The sequence below is a fragment of the Phodopus roborovskii genome, unplaced genomic scaffold (genome assembly GCF_943737965.1).
Source record: "Phodopus roborovskii unplaced genomic scaffold, PHOROB, whole genome shotgun sequence".
Classification (NCBI taxonomy): Eukaryota; Metazoa; Chordata; class Mammalia; order Rodentia; family Cricetidae; genus Phodopus; species Phodopus roborovskii.
In genome coordinates, this window is record NW_026126558.1 from 18995190 (window position 1) to 19013116 (window position 17927).

The 17927-nt window shown below is 37.7% G+C and overlaps 1 protein-coding gene across 1 annotated transcript in view; it reads right to left on the bottom strand.

Moving 5' to 3' along the window:
• Positions 1 to 17927, bottom strand: part of Ap1g1 (adaptor related protein complex 1 subunit gamma 1) — an 84773-nt gene that overhangs the window by 53965 nt on the left and 12881 nt on the right. The window contains exon 2 of the mRNA XM_051201530.1: positions 3669 to 3872. Within this exon, the coding sequence (XP_051057487.1) occupies positions 3669 to 3869 (201 nt within the window). The 5' untranslated portion in view covers positions 3870 to 3872. The remainder of the gene's footprint in view (positions 1 to 3668; positions 3873 to 17927) is intronic.

Below are 17927 nucleotides of genomic sequence, written 5' to 3' on the forward strand. Positions count from 1 at the left end.
ACATACGCACATAACTAAATATGTAATAGGTAACTATTTTCAGATTGTGTCTAAACCACCCAAGTGAAAGGTTACACACCTTTTTGGGAAATGTTTTACTCTTTCTGGTATAAAATGTTAAGGGTATTGATTGTTTCTGACATAAGCCCTGATGATAAAAGACCTATGGAAGACAATCTCTTAGAATTTGGTACTTCCAAAAAGCTGTGTTTGCTCTCCTCCAGGAAATGATAAAACAGGTAATGTTTAAAGGTAATGTTTAATGTACAAAATAAATGTCTAACATTTATTAACTTAGTCTTCATAATAGCCCTATGAGGGGGTTAGGATTGTCTCCGTTTTACAGATGAGGATACTGACACACAAAGGTCAAAGATCTTAAAGAAAGGAAAAGGGTGGGGGATGCAAGACAGGAGAAAAGGGGAGATAGGAAGAAAGGGAAGGGAAGGGAAAAAAGTCAAAGATTTTATTCCAAATACTCAGTAAAGTAAAACAGGAAAGGTGGAATTCACCCTGGGCAGTCTGTCCCCTACTTGTTCTTGGACTCTGGCATTGGACCCATGAAGCCTAATGACCCTCCTGCTTTGGCTGACTCAACAATGGCTACACTGGCCTGTTTTGAGTTTCTCCTCCTAATTCTGACTTTGAACTATTGTTTTATTCTTTTAAATTGATGCTGGAAGTTTCTGCTCTTGGTCATTTTGTGGTTTGGCAGGACTAAAATAAATAAACTTAATGGAAATGACTATTTATAGAATTTAACTAAGCCAGAAAACTGAACAGGCTTTTGTGTTATGTAAGGCTGAAGTATAGTCTAATATTTACTAGCTGAATGAATTTAAACAAGTCACTTAAAACTCTGAATTGAACTTATTTTTCTAGCTCCCTCTCCATAAGACGAGAATTCATCTTTAAGAGAGTTGCCTACCTAAAGGTTTTACTATAAAACCTTAATTAGATTTTTATTTAAGTAGTTACTAAAATTTTACCTTTTTAATGTGTCTCATTAAATTATTTTTTTCTTGGTGTTTCTGAGACATGGTTTTATCATGTAGCACAGGCTTGCCTCAAATTGCTCTGTAGCCCAAGCTACAGCAATCCTCCTGCCTCAGCCTCCCAAGTGCTGGGATTACAGGCATGCACCACCATGCCTGGCTCTTCACATTTTGTTTCTATTGACAGCATCATGCTAGACACTGCATTAAATTTTAATTAATTAAAAGAAACAAGTGAAATTAGTTTTAATAATATATTTTATTTAACCAATTTATCTAAAGTATTTCAACATATCATCATAGAAAGTATTAAATATTTTACACTTTTGTGTCTGAGGTTTCTAAATACAGTATGTACTTTACACTTATAGCACATTTCAATTTGTATACATTTTCAGTAGAAATACTTTTAAGTGTATTTCAATTTCATAAAATATACAATTGATAGACTCATGTATCCAAGTTGCTTAAAACACATTTAAGTTTTCCAATAACTGAATCAATACTCAAGAAAATTTTATTTCCTTTTTAATAGTCACCTTAGTTAGATTAGCCATTATTTCCAGAGCTCAATGACCAACAATATAGTCCCTGACTACCATAATGAACAGCCCGTCTGACAAATAAAATGCATTACAGGGCAGCTGTTATACACAATTAATAAAAATGGCTGCCACTCATATATGGAAGTAAAAGAATCAAGATATGAACCTTTTTATGGGCATACTATAAAGGAAATAAATGCATAAGGAAGGGACTTATTTAAGTAAAAGAAACAGAGTAATGGACTTAAAATTATAATTCTTAGCCTAAACAGAAAGATCTTTATTTTTTACCAAAATTTTACCTTAGCTTTCTTGACTATTCACACTTTTCAACTAAACATTCAGTGATTTATCAAATAGTGAAGTTCCAAAATATCCCCCAAAAGTCATCTATACCTTGAAAGTAATTACTGTTAATGCACTATGGATCAAATGTAGGCCTTATATATACAAGGCAAGAATTCCACCACTAAACCATACCACGGTCCATGCAATTTTATTTAATCATGTTATAGAAATGAATCTTAACTTTGTTTACACAGAGAGAGACATGCATACACATGTATCTTTTTCAAAATAAAATCCCCTCAACCTTAAATCTACTCTGATTTTAAATTCAAGAATTTCCCCCTTAGAACTCTCTCGGAGATATATAAGTGTGCTGTTCACAAGATGCTAATAGTGGTCATCTCCAAATGGAGGGATTCAGAGTCTTTTTAAAGCTCAATTCCTAATATCAGACTCCTATAAACTTGAGCTAATGTTTCAGAAAATCAACCAAGACTATATTGACACCCTTGTTTTCTATCATGCCATGCAGTATACAGTAATCATTTGCATCAAATTTAATGTAGCCTATACCTTGAAATATTAGCATCTTTAGGCTCTGACTCCATTAATTCTGTAAGAATAAAATATAAAATCTGTATCAAAGGAGGCACTGGTTTTTTGTTTTTTAAGAAAACTGTTAACAGATGTGAAAAACAATGCTATTTATGACTACTCCCATGGAAATCAAATAATGAATGAATACATCCCCAGGAGACTGCTATTTTTACTGCTCCTGTTCTTCTAACCCAATCTCATTTCTTCTTAAAGTAATACCTTAGTTTTCCTCAAAGCAATTAATGTTCTTCCATGCCAATCACGTATTTCTAAAAAAGCTAACCCCACGTACAGCCCCCAACATAAGAAGAACACTGACAACAGTCTGATACAACTCAAGTACTTTGTTTTAAGTTGACAGGAGGGCTCCTTCTACCAAAGCCACTGAGCTAAACAAAAAAAAAAAAAAAGGTGACTGTTGTCCTCCTGACAGATGGGTCATGTTATCTTTGGGAAAGGCTATGTGAGTACCTTTCCTTCCCTAGTGTTGTACATTCTTTCAATTTTGCAGTCCATTCCTTTAAAAAGACTAGTTAGCACTGACTCTTAAGTAAAACAGAATTTAAAACTAAAAATGTTATTAAGTTTTAAAACAATTCATCTATCTTCTGTGACTAAATCCTAAGCCCCCTTTATCACACTATAAGCATCAAAAGAAAAAGCACCTGTACCTGAAACTATCACCCTAAATGCACTGACTGAAGAAAGCAAAGAACATACATTTGTGTCAGGAAGGGAATCAGCAGGCAGAAATAGTTGCACAAAAATGGCAGCAACTAAGGCCTGAGGAAATCAGGACAAAACAAAATGCAAGTACCTGGCATCCACTTAATATCTTTAACTTAAAAGCATCTGTCATACCATTTTCCCATATATGATACACAGAGAAAGTAACTAAGAAAAACACTTAGCAAGCACTAATTAAACCTTTAAAGCCCAGGTCCTCTTGCAGAACAATTAGTCCTCCAGCTAATCTGGTAAATATTTAAGCTAGGGGGCCACCATTAAAAAAACAAATCTCTATTCCACACACAAAATTACAACAGGAAGGACAAAAGAGGGAATTTCATGCCTATCCAGGTACATGACTGCTCTCTCCATCATCCTACCTACCCTTGGTGCCTTAATGATCAGACTACAAACTATAGGCATCTCCCTGCCAGGAAATATTCGATTCCCTAAGTAAGTTACTATCATTCAAAGAAGAAGTGTCCTTGCTAAATGTGGTCTCCCCTCAGCCTACCTGTCCAAAGTGAGCAGGGTAGCCCAGCATGTGCATATATAGTAATTTTGCCACATTCCGACACCGGTATGTATTGTCTTCTTCTCTAAATGATGACCGGATTGCAGCACATTCTTTCTGGATCATTTCTCGTTCCTCAGCTTGGGTTCGGGCTGTCCGGATGGTCCGGATCAGCTCCCGCAATCTGATGGGGGCTGGCATCCTCTGGATATGGAAAGACATAAAATAAAAATGTTCATTTTTTTTTTTTTTTTTTTTTTTTTTGGCTTCTAAAACAATTCATACAACTTCCCATATAAAATACTGGATGGTTTTTAAGAACACAAGACTTGCTAGCTTAGATACAATAAAGTTTGCTAATAAGCTACATTACATACAAATCCCCCAACTCAGTAAATTTCTAGAAAGACTACAAAGGGCTAACAAAACAAGACAGAAACATCAATGTCCAAGTATGAAGGCTCATTCCTGTAATCCCAACATTAGAAAGACGACAGAAGGAAAATTATTATGTGTTCAAGGACAGCCTGAGGTACATAATGAGTTCCAAGCTAGCCTGAGATGCAAAGCAATAACCAATGTTTCAAAGAGGGAAGAGGATACTATATTTACATAGCTCACAAGAAAATAGAAAATACTAGCACAAATCTTTACTTAATCATTAACGTAATTTGGGAAAAGCCTATACCTAACGTCAGGAAAGACAAACATTTTTCTATTCAACTGCTCTTAAATTCATTCAACATAGCTCAATAAAATAAATGAACATAACCAGAGTCACAAATTAACTCAGCAAAATATGAGAAATTAGAAGGAACCAACTGTCAGATTAAACAGCAACCATCTGTCCAACAAACACCATTTTGGTGCACTGGGTATGTTTTGAAAATATACTTTTAGTGTAGTTCAGAAAAAGGACTAAAGAGGCAGCTCGGCTGGTAACTTGCCTATTATTCATGGAGCCCTGAGTTTAAATCCCTAGCACCAATAATAATATCTAGCGAGGGGAGGGGGTTGTACGTGGAGGGTTCTAATCCAACACATCAGGAGGCAGATGCAACAAAAGATCAGAAATTTAGAGTCATCAAATTTGATGTAGCCTGGCACATAAAACCTGGTTTCAAAAACTTTTTAAAAAGTGAGATAAAGACAAAAATAAGCCAACCTCCAGGTAACCCTATTTAGTGTCGGGGTTTTTAAAAATGATCTATAACAGCCAAAACAAGCATAAGAGAAAATAAAATAATAAAGTTGGAAATTTTGTACTGTTTAATTTTAAGAATTATTACCAAGTTATAACAAATAAGATACTATAGAACTGAGTTTAGAGAATGACAGAGCCAGGAATGTTCAACTAGTTTTCATTAAAGTGGAAAAATCATTCAACAGGTGAAAGACTAGTCTTTTTAGCAAAAAGTGCCAGTATAAGTGGATTACTACTTGGGGAAAAAAAAAATTAATATTGGCCCAGTGAGATAACTCAGCAGGTAAAGGCACCTGCCTCCAAGCCTGACAACCTAGGTTCTGGTAGAAAGAGCCAACTCCTACAAGTTGTTCTCTGACCTTCACTCAAACACCATGGTAAAAGCCTACATACACACTCAAATAAAAATATAACAAAAATAAGGTAAGTCATGAGGTTGGGGGGAACAAGACAGTTCAGATAAATGATGTCTATTCAGAATATATAAATTTTATAATTCAATAATAAGGAAAGTTTATTTTTAAATGGTAAAAGATTCATAAGGACACTTCTCTAGAAAAAGACACACAGGAGTTAAAGATATAGCTCAATTATAAAGAATGCTTACCCAGTATGCAAAAAGCAATATAGGCATAGTAGTACGTACCTAAAATCCCAGCACTTGGGAAATAAAAGCAGAAGGATCAGAAATTCAAGGTTATCACACTACATAGCAAGTTCAAAGCTAGCCTGAGCTACATGTGACCTTGTCTCAAAATAAAATAAAATAAAAATATACAAATGACCATAAGCATATGAAAAGATATTTAACAAGAAAATGCTATTTAAATTTTAGTGACAAGCTATCAACTAATCTGGGACCAACAGTCAGGGAGCCTGCATAGGTCTGACCTAGGCCCTCCACATATGTTATGGTTGTGTAGCTTTGTCATCTTGTGGAACCCCAAACAGTGGGAACGAAGGCTGTCTCTTACTCTTTTGCCTGCTTTTGGGACCCTCCCCCCACTGGATAACTTCATCCAGCTTTAATATGAGGGGAGGTGCCACTGCAACTGATATGCCATGTTTAGTTGATATCCCTGGGAGACATGCTCTTTTCTGAAGAGAAACAGAGAAGTGAATTGGGGGGAGGGGGGGCCAGAGGTGGGGGGAACAGGACTGGGAGGAGAAGGAGGGAGGGAAAACTGCAATCAGGATGTAAAATATGAGAGAAGAAAACATAATGAGAAACTACAAACAATAAAATGGCTAAAACTAAACTATGCATATCAAACACCAAGGATTAAAGTTCAGAATAACTGAGCCAGGTGCTGGTGGCACATGTCTAATCCCAGCACTCGGGTAGCAGAGACAGGCGGATCTCTGTGAGCTCGAGGCCAGCCTGGTCTATAGAGCTAGTTCCAGGACAGACTCCAAAGCAATACAGAGAAACCCTGTCTCCAAAAACAAAAACAAAACAAAACAAAAGAACAAAAAGTTCAAAGTAACTGAACTGATAAAGACTGCTCAAAGGAACAAAAATGGTCCAACAACTTTGGAGAAAAATTTCATAGTTTCATATGAAGCTAACTATATCCAGCACATAAAAATTCAGAAAATATACCCAATCTGAGGCAGTACCTCACTCCTGTGATTCCAGCATATAGGAAGAAGAGGCAAAATCAACAGTTCAAGATCATCACTGGGATGAGATGGGAGAGAGGGAATAAATGCTGGGAGAGAGGGAATAAAAAAATATATTCAGTATTACCAAAACGGGCATTTACCCACAAGAAATGAAAAATCCAAGTCCTTGCTAAGATTTGCACATAAATGTTCATAAATGCTTCATTTATAATTTCAAAAAACTAGAAACAGCCCAAATGTCTGAGTGCATAATTTTTATGAATGGTTATGAATAATAATATGAAGCTTCTTAAACTAAAACAGAACCAATAAATAATTAAAAAAAAAAAAAAAAAAAAAAACCTTCTGCCAGGGGCTGGAGAGACGGTTCAGCAGTTAAGAGCACTAGCTACTTTTCTAGAGGACCCCAGTTCAATTCCAAGCACCCACATGGCAGCTCACAGCTGTCTGTAACTCCAGTTCCAGAGATCTGACACACTCCCACAGACATACATGAAGGCAAAATATCAATCCACATTTAAAAAAAATCATTAAAATAGCAACCTTCTGTCAAGCAAATTAAGTACAATAGAGTTCAAACTCTCTCACTTTGTTCATGGGGCTCTACTGGAAAAATAGAACTAATCAAAAGAAAAGAAGGAGGAAGGAAAAATGGTTTCTTGAGGGTAGGGATGGAGACTGACTAGGTACAAGAAATCTGGGATGACAAGACATTCCCAAGCTGTATACACACATTCTCAAAACTCACTGAACTTCCCATTTAAATAGGTTCCTTTACATGCATGCATACATACATACACACACTGTACCTCAGTGAAAGTAAGTAAAGTAAAACATAAAATTAGGCCTGAGTATGGTGCTTATACCTCCAGAGGCAGAGGAGCTCTGTGAATTCAAGGCCAGCCCAGTCTATATAGTGAGTTACAGGCAGCTAGCAGCCACATAGCAGAACCTGGGGAGGTGAAAATTAAATGAAGATACTACAATCTTTCCTTGAGGATATCAGTCTTCTATGGTACACTTACTAGCTGCTGAATGCTTAAATTGGTGATTTCAAGTGTTGTTTTAACCAACACACCAGGTGAATAATCCACTCTCATCAATTCCCTTTAGCCTTAAACTTCAAGTTGGAGGCAATGCAGTGGAAATTTGGGGGAAGCTACCTAAGTGTTGATACTTCTTATAAGAAAGGCTATGTTGGTCCTCTGGAACCTGTGTAATGCAAGCAAGCTACATATAGTTTTACCTTGTTGGTGAGCACAGAGGTTCTTGTGCTCACAGGTAAGTACTAGGTGAACCAGGAATGATAAACACAACGGGTTATCTCTTCAAAGAAAAAGATGTATAGACTGTTTTCTTCCCAGAAGGCTGGGAATGGATGTGATTAATAGCCTGGTGACCTCTGTGCTATCTGTAGAGCCAGGCCACACCTGGCTCCCCCAGACTCATGTTTATCTCTATCATTCACCCTAGACCCTTATCTTAAGCACTGTTTCTCAATCAACAGTCATATATACTTTGAAAAGTGTTTCAGTGTAATCATGTCTTAAGCTTTGTTGTACATGCAGACTGAATTAATTATCATAAAGAAACTTTCTTCCAAAATTGTGTTGTGCTTATATATACCTAAATAAGCTGCCTAGTGTCAGACTCTAGAAGTTGAACCAACACTGACTACTGAGTAGTGTTGAATCAGATTTCCTTCTTGTCTCATGCAGATTGAAACTCTGCTGTCCCAGGTGGTCCCAGAGATCCCTACACTGCCTGTGTATTATTGTTGCATTTTTATGAGAAACAGTCAAGGGTCTAGCATTTGAAGTTTACAAAATAATTGTATGTTTCTTATCTGATTTGCCATATTCTTTCTTTGGTTGAAACAGGATTTTGTATTATTCGGGTTGGCCTGAAATTGCTACTAAACCTCTGATATTCCTGTTTCTGCCTCCCAAGTGCTGGGATTAAATGGAATTAAAGGTATGTGCCACTATGTCTAGTTTATATGGTGCTGGGAAGAAAAGCCCAGAGGTCTGTACATGCTAGGCAAGGCTTCTACTAAGTGAACTATATCTCCAGTCTTTTTTTTTTTTTTTTTCCTTTTTTGAGACAGGATCTCTCTGTATTGCTTTGAAGCCTGTCCTGGAACTAGCTCTGTAGACTAGGCTGGACTCACAGAGATCCTCCTGTCTCTGCCTCCCAAGTGCTAGGATTAAAGACATGTGCCACCAACACCCAGCCCCCAGCCCTCCTTAGACCACTTTGTAATTAAGGTAGAAACCATTACCTTATTTTGCCTAAGAAGAAACTTATTTTCAAGACCTCTGTAATTTGCTTAAGATCACAAAGGTAACAGGTGACAGAGGTAGCACCTGAACCAGTCTTTGATCTCCAGTATTTGAGCTCTCTTCATACTTCAAAATGAACATTACACTTACATATGAAATGATGATACAATTACTAAAATTTGTTTTAAAGTATTCCAAAAAAAGGGACAACAAACAAACAAAAAAAATCAACCAAACAAACAAAAACTGGAGGGGGGGAAATAAGATGAGCAAAACATGACCATTACTGAATACAGGAATGCTTAGTGTTCTGGTTTTGTGCACATGACATTTTCATAATCAGAAAGCTTTTAGGAAATCACAAAGCTTTCAGATAAAGATATAGTGGAGTTGATAAGAGTACTTGCCTAGAAAACAGAAAGGCTTGGGTTCAATACCCAGAACTGCATAAATCATGCATGGCAGTGCACACCTACAACCTAAGCACTCAGAAAGTGAAGAAAGAAGAGTCAGAAGTTAAAAGCTAGCCTAGGATACCTGAGACCCTATCAAGGAAAGAAGAACAGGGAGGAGGGGGAGCTGGAAGAAAGACAGAAAGGGAAGAAGGGGGGGGGAGGAGGAAACACAATGGGAAGGACAACGAGAAAGGAAAGGAGAAAAAGAAATTGTGAAAGTTCAATAGACAAGGCATTTAAACATTTAAATGTCTTATTGATATGATGCTTAATAGTTAAGGATCTACTTAAAGAGCCATTTCTTCTTTAATTGTAAACTATAAGTGCAACAGACTTCAGAATAAAACATTTGTAAGCAAACTGGCATGCTGTGTATGTAATATGTAACAGAAAAATGTACTAAACAGCATCAAGATAGCACAGCTGCTAGTAATCAAGAACTGTAACTGCCCAAAGCCCCAGTCTGCTTTCAAAAGCAGAGTTTACTTAACTCCCTTGTGGAGAAGAGAAACATCATCTGACAAAGCATGGTAGCTCAGCATCCCAGTACTCAGGAGGCTAAAGTGGGAGGATCATTACAGGTTCAAGGCTAGATAGCATCAAAGGTCAAGAACAAAGGCTACTGGAAGGAACAGGTACAGCTTGAGTGGTAGAGAGCTTGCCTAGCATGTATATAAAGGCCTGATTCACCCCAGCACCTCCCAAAAGTAGCTGGAAAGCTCTGCTAGAAAAGTGTTTCTCTCTATAAATACCTCAATGATTCTACAAAGCAAACATAAAGATTGTTAGAAAAAGCTTAAATCTATTTCCATAACATGTACTTAATCTAACTTGGGGGGGTGTTAAGAATTTAAGCTACCTAATTTAAAAAAAAAAAAACAGGTTATCTGGCATAAAGCCTAAGCAATCAGTAACAAAATCACAGAAATAAAGTCTGTGCCACCACTGTAATTTTTTTAAGCTCCAAGATAATTTATTATTATTATTAGAGTTTGAAAGAAAAACCCCAATGAGGGCAAGCTGTTAAACAGCATCCTGGAGGACAGAGGGAAGGAGAAGAAGGGAGAGGGAAGGAAGTAGGAAGGGAGGGAGAGAGGGGAGGAATGAGAAAATCATGCTGTTTGAGTTAGGCTAGCATGGAGATCAACCACATAGTAGACAAGCAACCACATAATGGGGAAGAGAGGGAAGGAGGGAGAAAGAATAAAAAGGCCTAAAGTACCAAATAAGCACACTTAGGCTCAGGCTAATCCAACAGAACTTCAAGGCAGCTCTGGTGTGATTGCAGAGGGCAGAGATTCTGAGGAGGAAAAGTATTTTATTTCATTGTGAAGCCACTTATTTCTCCTACTTCTTAAGCATAGGTTAAGGAAGATCCTCAGCCAAACCTACCCAGAGCTTGGTGACTGACCTACCCAGTTGGGTTAAATGTTAAAAGGCAAAAATATGACATGTCTTCACCTAAAGGAAGAGACCATGCTTTACTGTAACATTCCCTCCTCTGAAGAAGTAACCCTAACTGCCATTTGGAGAATTACGACACATGAGAAGTAGGAGTTACTAGCATTATAAGATCTAGACAAAGAACTAGAAGAAGTCAGAGCAAAATATAATTTTAAATACCAATAGGCTCTTACGAAGCAAATTTAGGATCCTGGCAGCTATATATACCATGTACAAGAACACAAAATTAGTTACCTGTTTGATGTACTCTTTGTGATTTGGCAGTTTGCCCAATACTAGGCTGTCTACAGCATACAAAAAAAAAAAAAAAAAAAACAATTTTTTCGATTTGTTACAACTCACACATTAATTGATTATGTTTATCATAATATCTTAACAGGCCCAGACTGAAAACAAATTAACTCAGATGTCAAAAACTGGGCACAAGACCAGTGAAATGGCTCATCTGGTAAAAACACCCCCCACATCTGATAACCTGAATTCAACCCCTAGCATCCATATGGTACAAAGAGAATGGACTCTGAGCTCCACTTGTACACCATAATACATATGTCCAGCCCCTGCCACCGAATTCCTCCCCTCCACACACAAAGAAAGAGAATTGATCAAAATTTAGAAAGCATATTCTAAAATAAAAACTAAACACTTTCTGGATCCAGGAAAGATGAATAAATGCATGCCACTCTGTTCCTCTAAACCAGTAGTTCTCAACCTGTGGGTCACAACCCTTTTGGGGGTCACTGAATGACCCTTTCACAGGCATCACTTATCAGATATTCTGCATATCATATATTTACATTATGATTCATAACAGTAGCAAAATTACAGTTATGTAGCAGCAATGAAATAATTTTATAGTTGGGGGTCACCACAACATGAATAACTGTATTAAAAGGTCACAACATTAGGAAAGTTGAGAACCCATGCACTAAACACATCTATAGATACTAAACAAAAAGCACTACACAGTGTCCTGAGGACTCTCATATATAGTGACAACAAGTAGACTGAAGATGCATGTCTTCAAGTTCCAATGAACTTAATAGATAGGTTTTCACTTTCCCTCCAGCTCCATCCAGTACTGGACTGGCAGCAACAAACCAGAAGTGCTCACTGAAAAGAGAAGGGGCTCTGTAAAAAGGAGGACCAAAACCAAAGAGGAAATGCCCTCTGGGCTTTCTGCTTTACTCCCTTCCTCATTCCCCCACCCCACTCCTACACACTATTGCAGTACTGGTGGTTATGGTACGAAGCACAGCAGCCACACAGGCAGGCAGGCAGGCACATGGAAACTGGGGGGGAAGGAAGGAATTTATTTCCCCCTGACTAGTGATCATGGTCCCAAGACTGTAAGTAGGTCATTCTCTTCCCTTTTCTCTCTCCTCCAGTGGATGATAATACAGTAAATTGATTGGGGGAGGGGGGAAAGTGTAACAACTCTTAATGCTAAAATACACCTTAAAAATGTACCTAAAAATTTCACAACAAAAGGCCTGGTGTAGTAAGGCCTGGTATAGTGGCACATGCATTTAATCCCAGCACTCAGGAGGCAAAAATTAGGAGGATGTCTGTGAGTTTGAGGCCAGCCTGATCTACATAGCAAGTTCCAGGCCAGCCAGGATTACATAGAGACACCCTGTTTCCAAAATAAACAAAAAAAAAAAAAAAAAAAAAAAAAAAAAAACAAAAAAAAAAAACAAAAAAAAAACAAATCACCAATTAAAAAACTTCAGCATACTCCCCTCAGAATCTGCTAGTAGACAGAAAATAGACAACTAGAACACCATCAGCTAATCACAACTAGCCAGCATTTAGAGATGAGTCAAACATAACAATATACAACAAAATCTTTTAATTTTATAGAATAATTTTATAGAAAACCAAGACAGACCATGTCCTGAATCACAAAAGAATTAAATAAATGGAAATCGGTGTATGAAAGCTGGTAATGATGCATGCCTTTAATCCCAGCACTCAGGAGGCAGAGGCAGGCAGATCTCAGTGAGTTCGAAGCCAGGCTGGTCTACAGGGTGAGGTCTAGGACAGCCAGGACTACACAGAGAAACCCTGCCTTGAAATACCCCCCCCCCAAAAAAAATCCCAGGAAGTTAGTAAATACGCAGAATTAAACAAAAAACATTAACACATGTTCTAAACCAGTGCTTAGAGTAGCAGTTCTCAACTATAGGCTGAGACCCCTTTGGGGAATCAAACAACTCTTTCACAGAGGTCACCAAAGATCACCAGAAAACACAGATTTACATTAAGATTAACAACAGTAGCAAAATTACAGCTATGAAGTAGCAATAATAATTTTATGGTTTGGGGGTCACCAAAACATGAGGAACTTTATTAAAGGGTCATAACAATACTAACTGCTTACATCAGAAAAAAAAAAAAAAAGAAGCACAAATCAGTCTAAACTTCTATTCTAAAATCCTAAGGAAAAGGATAAAATAAACCAAAAGATGTTTCAGGGATCTTTTCTGTAGTTCTTTGAAAAAAAAAAAAAAGAGCAATAAGGGATTGAGTAATGTCCTATGAAATCCTTCTGTACATTATGAAAATATGTTGCTCTCATTGTTAACAAAAAGGTAACTGTTTGGAAGTTAGGCAGGATTTTTCAGGGGACAGAAAAAAATGCTATGAAGAAGGGCAGAGTGAGAGGAGCCCCAGCAAGACACAGAGAAGAAACAGAAGGTACAAGATGAAAGAGAAGTAATGCCACGTGGCAAAATGTAGATTAATGTTAAGTGGGTTAATTTAAACTATAAGAGCTAGTCAGCAACAAGCCTTAGCTACCAGCCAAGCATTTACAATTAACTAGTAGTCTCTAGGTGGTTATTTGGAAATGGCTGGCGGAATAGAGCTGCTTGAAGTCCCAGTGAAAAACTCCCACCTACAATGATGGCTCAGATTGTTGGCAAGACTGAGTTTAATCCCTGGGAACTACAAGGTAGAGAGAGAATCAACTCTTGTTCCAGCATGCATTACACACACACCATAGCATAGCGTGGCATAGCATAGCATAGCATAGCATAGCAAGATAGATAGATAGATAGACAGCATAATTTTTAAAAAAAATAGAAATCTATTAAATTAAAAGAAAGGAAAACAAAACAGTACACACCCGTAATCTCAGCACTAGAAAAAGGCTAAATAAAGCAGAGGATGATGAGTTCAAGGCTAGCCTGGACTACATAGCAATACCATCCCTTAAAAAAAAAAAAAAGAAAGAAAGAAAGAAGAAAAGAAGGAAGGAAGGTAAGAACCAGGCATTGTGGTGTGCACCTGTATTCCAAGCAACTAGGTAGGCTCAAATGGAAAGATCACTACTCTATACAACATAATAAGGGCTCCACTAAAAATAATTAGGGAGTTGGAGAGATGGCTCAACAGTTAAGAGCACATGTTACTCTTGCAGACAACCCAAATTTGACTCCCAGCATCCAGGTGGAAGAACTGTCTGTAACTCCATTTCTAGGGGAATCTGATGCCCTCTTCTGGCCTCCCTGGGCACCAAGCACATAAACGGTACACATACATACAATCAAGCAAAACACTCATACATATAAAATTAAATAAATTTAGATTTTTTAAATAATTAAATAATCAAATCCACTAAACTCTTAAATAAAAGATGATGCTGAAGTGGTCTCCTAAAAAAAAAAAAAAATGGTCATTTTCTGTGCCATTAGAATGGACCTATCAGAAAGTTTTTATTGATCTGAATCAGAGGTGTCAAGTTGTCTAAAAAGAAGTTTCTGAATGCCTGACTAAAAGACAGTACTCTGCAAGCATTCAAAAAAAAAAAGTTGCCTATTAAGTTAAGCCCCTTTTAAACTTCTAAACAGATAAAAGTAAAAGGGTATATGATGCTTTAAATATGTGGAAAAGAGCAAAGATAAATAGTTGATTCTTCTCTTTTACTATATAAATAAACCTGTTCTGAAAATTCTAGTCATGTCCTATACTACAAAGGAAAGCAATAAGGAATATGTCTTTATTGGGCCAAAGTGCTAAAAAGAGTAATGTATTCTATGGAAATAAAACACTGGAAATAACAGCAACTAAAATAAAATAAATTACAAATAAGGAAAATTATTAAGGTACAGGAATGCAGCTACTCAACCAACTTCTTCACCTGCCTTTCCTAGTGGTCTTACCCTGGATTTGAGGTCTTATATTTTGAAAGAGATTTTTGAATGGCAAGTAGAAATGAGAAAGATAAAGTTCTCAAACCCTTAAAAGCACACTCTTAGAATCATAACATATCCCTCAGATACAGGAGCTATAACGTTCTCAAACCTCTAAATGTGTACTCTTAGTATTATAATGTACCCCTCAGAGGTACCTGTAACAGAAATGTGCTGTTCTATTAGAGAACAAACTTGAAGAAACTCTCCAGTCAAAATAATAAAACAGAAGCCTTAATCATCAATTAGCACTGTCAGCCAAGCCACCTAGAGCAAGCCTAAAGACATGACTGAGTCTCTGGCACCAACTTAAAAATAAGGATATAGAATAGACTCTAAGAATGTGTAAGGGTATTTGATGATCCTCTTACATACCATTCTATCTGCAATTCAATGTTAAAAGTGTCATTCTTGGGACTGGAGAAATTGCTCAGCAGTGCTCTTCCAGAAGACCTGAGTTATATTCCCAGCACCCACATGGTGGCTCACAACCATCTGTAATGAGATCTGGTGCCCTCTTCTGGTGCACATGCAGATAGAGCACTCATATAAATAAGATAAATAAATAAATAAATCATAAAAAAAAAAAAAAAAAGGTATCATTCTTGTTGGGCGATGGTGGCGTACTCAGCGTACTCTTTAATCCCAGCACTCAGGAGGCAGAGAGTGGCACTATAACTAGGTGTGACTTTGTTGGAGAAAGTGCTGGGCATGGTTTACCAGGTGTGCAGGCTAGTCTTATGTCAGCTTGATACACAAACTAAGAGAAAAGAGGAAACCTCTGAAAGGAGAGAACCTCAAATGATAAGATACCTCTACAAGATCCAACTGTAGGTCATTTTCTTAATTAGTGATGATGGGGGAGGGTCTAGCCCATTATGCGTAGGTCCATCACTGGGCTGATGGTTGTAAGTTCTGTAAGAAAACAGGTTGTCAACAGACAATGGTGGCACATGCCTTTAATCTCAGCACCTAAGAGGCAGAGACAGGCGGATTTCTGCGAGTTCTAGGCCAGCCTGGTCTACAGAGCAAGTTCCAGGACAGCTTTAAAAACTATACAGAAACCCGTCTCAAGAAAGAAAAGAACAGAAAAGTAAAGAGGGAAAACGGGAAGGAAAGGAAAGGAAATGAAAGGAAAGGAAAGGAAAGGAAAAAAGAAAAAAGGTAAGCAAGCCAGTAAGCAGCATCCCTCCATGCCCTCTGCATCTGCTCCTGCCTCCAGGTGCCTGCTCTGTTTGAGTTCCTGTGATGATAAACTTCCTTTGATAATAAACAGCAATATGGAAGTATGAGTCAAATAACCCTTTCCTCCCCAACATGCTTTTTCTCATCAGGTGTTTTGTTGCAGTAATAGAAACCCTAACTAGGATATGGATAAGACACTTGCTGTGCAAGCATGAGGACCAGAATTCAGATATCAGCACCCAAAAGCTCCAGACAGCATTCTATACTGTAACCCAGCACTGGGGATTAGGGAGGGTAGAGACAGCAAAGATAGGAAGAGAATCTAGGGTTGTTGGCCATCAGCATAAGCAAAATGACAGAGACTGAGCTCCAGATTTAGGGAGACCATGTCCCAAAGAAGTAAGGGGGAAAACAATTAAGATGTGTCATACACCTGAATATCTCTCTCTCTCTCTCTCTCTCTCTCTCTCTCTCTCTCTCTCTCTCTCACACACACACACACACACACACACACACACACACACACACACACCCTCTGGAAGGGGGAAGGAAAGAGGGATGGTGAAAGGGAGGGAGGGCAAGAAAATTGAGGTTATCTAGTTAGTACCCTAGCAAAACGCATTTGATAACTTTCTAAGGGCCTAAGCCTACCTTCAATTTGCTGAACTCCTGATCTTCCTGTTTGTTCAGCATTGGAAAAAAATCACATTTAGGGTCCCCTGCATGCTAGGTAAGCATACATCCTCAACCTATAAAATTCATTTTAGAAATTTTTTTTTCCCTGAGACAAGGTCTCACTCTGCAACCCAGATTAGCCTAGAATTAAAATTCCTCATGCCCACGTACTAGGATTACATGTATATAAAGCCATGCCCAGCCTTTTAGAAAATGTTCTGTCCAAACAGCTAAGTAAAATTGGGTTTTGGAGATTAAACTAACTTCAGGTGTTTTATATGTTCAAATGTAATTAAAAATTACCAACATGGGGGCGGGGGCGTGCTAGGGAGGCTGGAGAGATGGCTCAGTAATTAACAGTACTAAATTAAATGTTCTTCCAAAGGACTCAAGCTCAATTCCGAGCACCCATATAGCAGCTTACAACTGTAACTCCAGCTCCAGGGACCTAACATCCTCTTCTGCATGCATGTGGTAGAGATACACATGTAGGCAAAACACCCATACACACAAAACATTAATAAATCTCAAAAAATTTACCAACACATATCAAATTACTAAAAACACTATTTAAAAAAAAAAGTGAAACAATTGTCTGTATTGATTCTCCTAAAATTTATCACCCAAATTGAGAAAACAGTTAATTTCCAAAAGCTACAGAACAACATCTGTGATAAAGAACCACCACAAGAAATAACACCACTTTCAAGCCAATTATCGCCTTTTTTTTTTTTTTTTTCCTCCCTTGAAATCTATTACTTCCTCACTCCAGGATAAGATCCTCAAGGCTATGTTCTTGTAAGTTCACCCTTATCTTTCCCTCACCTCTGGAAGTATGAAGCCAATAAATACTGTTTTTACTGAATATGAAATACTAAAATAGTCTTATCTTAAAGAATATGTATTTGTCCTTCCAAAGCACATGACATGAAGGTGCACTGGCTGCTCTGTTTCAGAGCAGAACTCAGCCCAGTTCCTGGCCCAGATAACTTTCTTCCCACATCTGAACTCACTACCTGCTGAGAGCTCTGAGCTAATGACAGCCAAGACTCAAGAACACAAAACTAAAAGGCTAATGCTCCTATAGCTACAAGGTCATCTGTTCCTTCAACCTAAAGACATTTGAGCTTTTAAGTCTTAAAAAAAAAAATTCTAAATTAAAAGCCAACTTT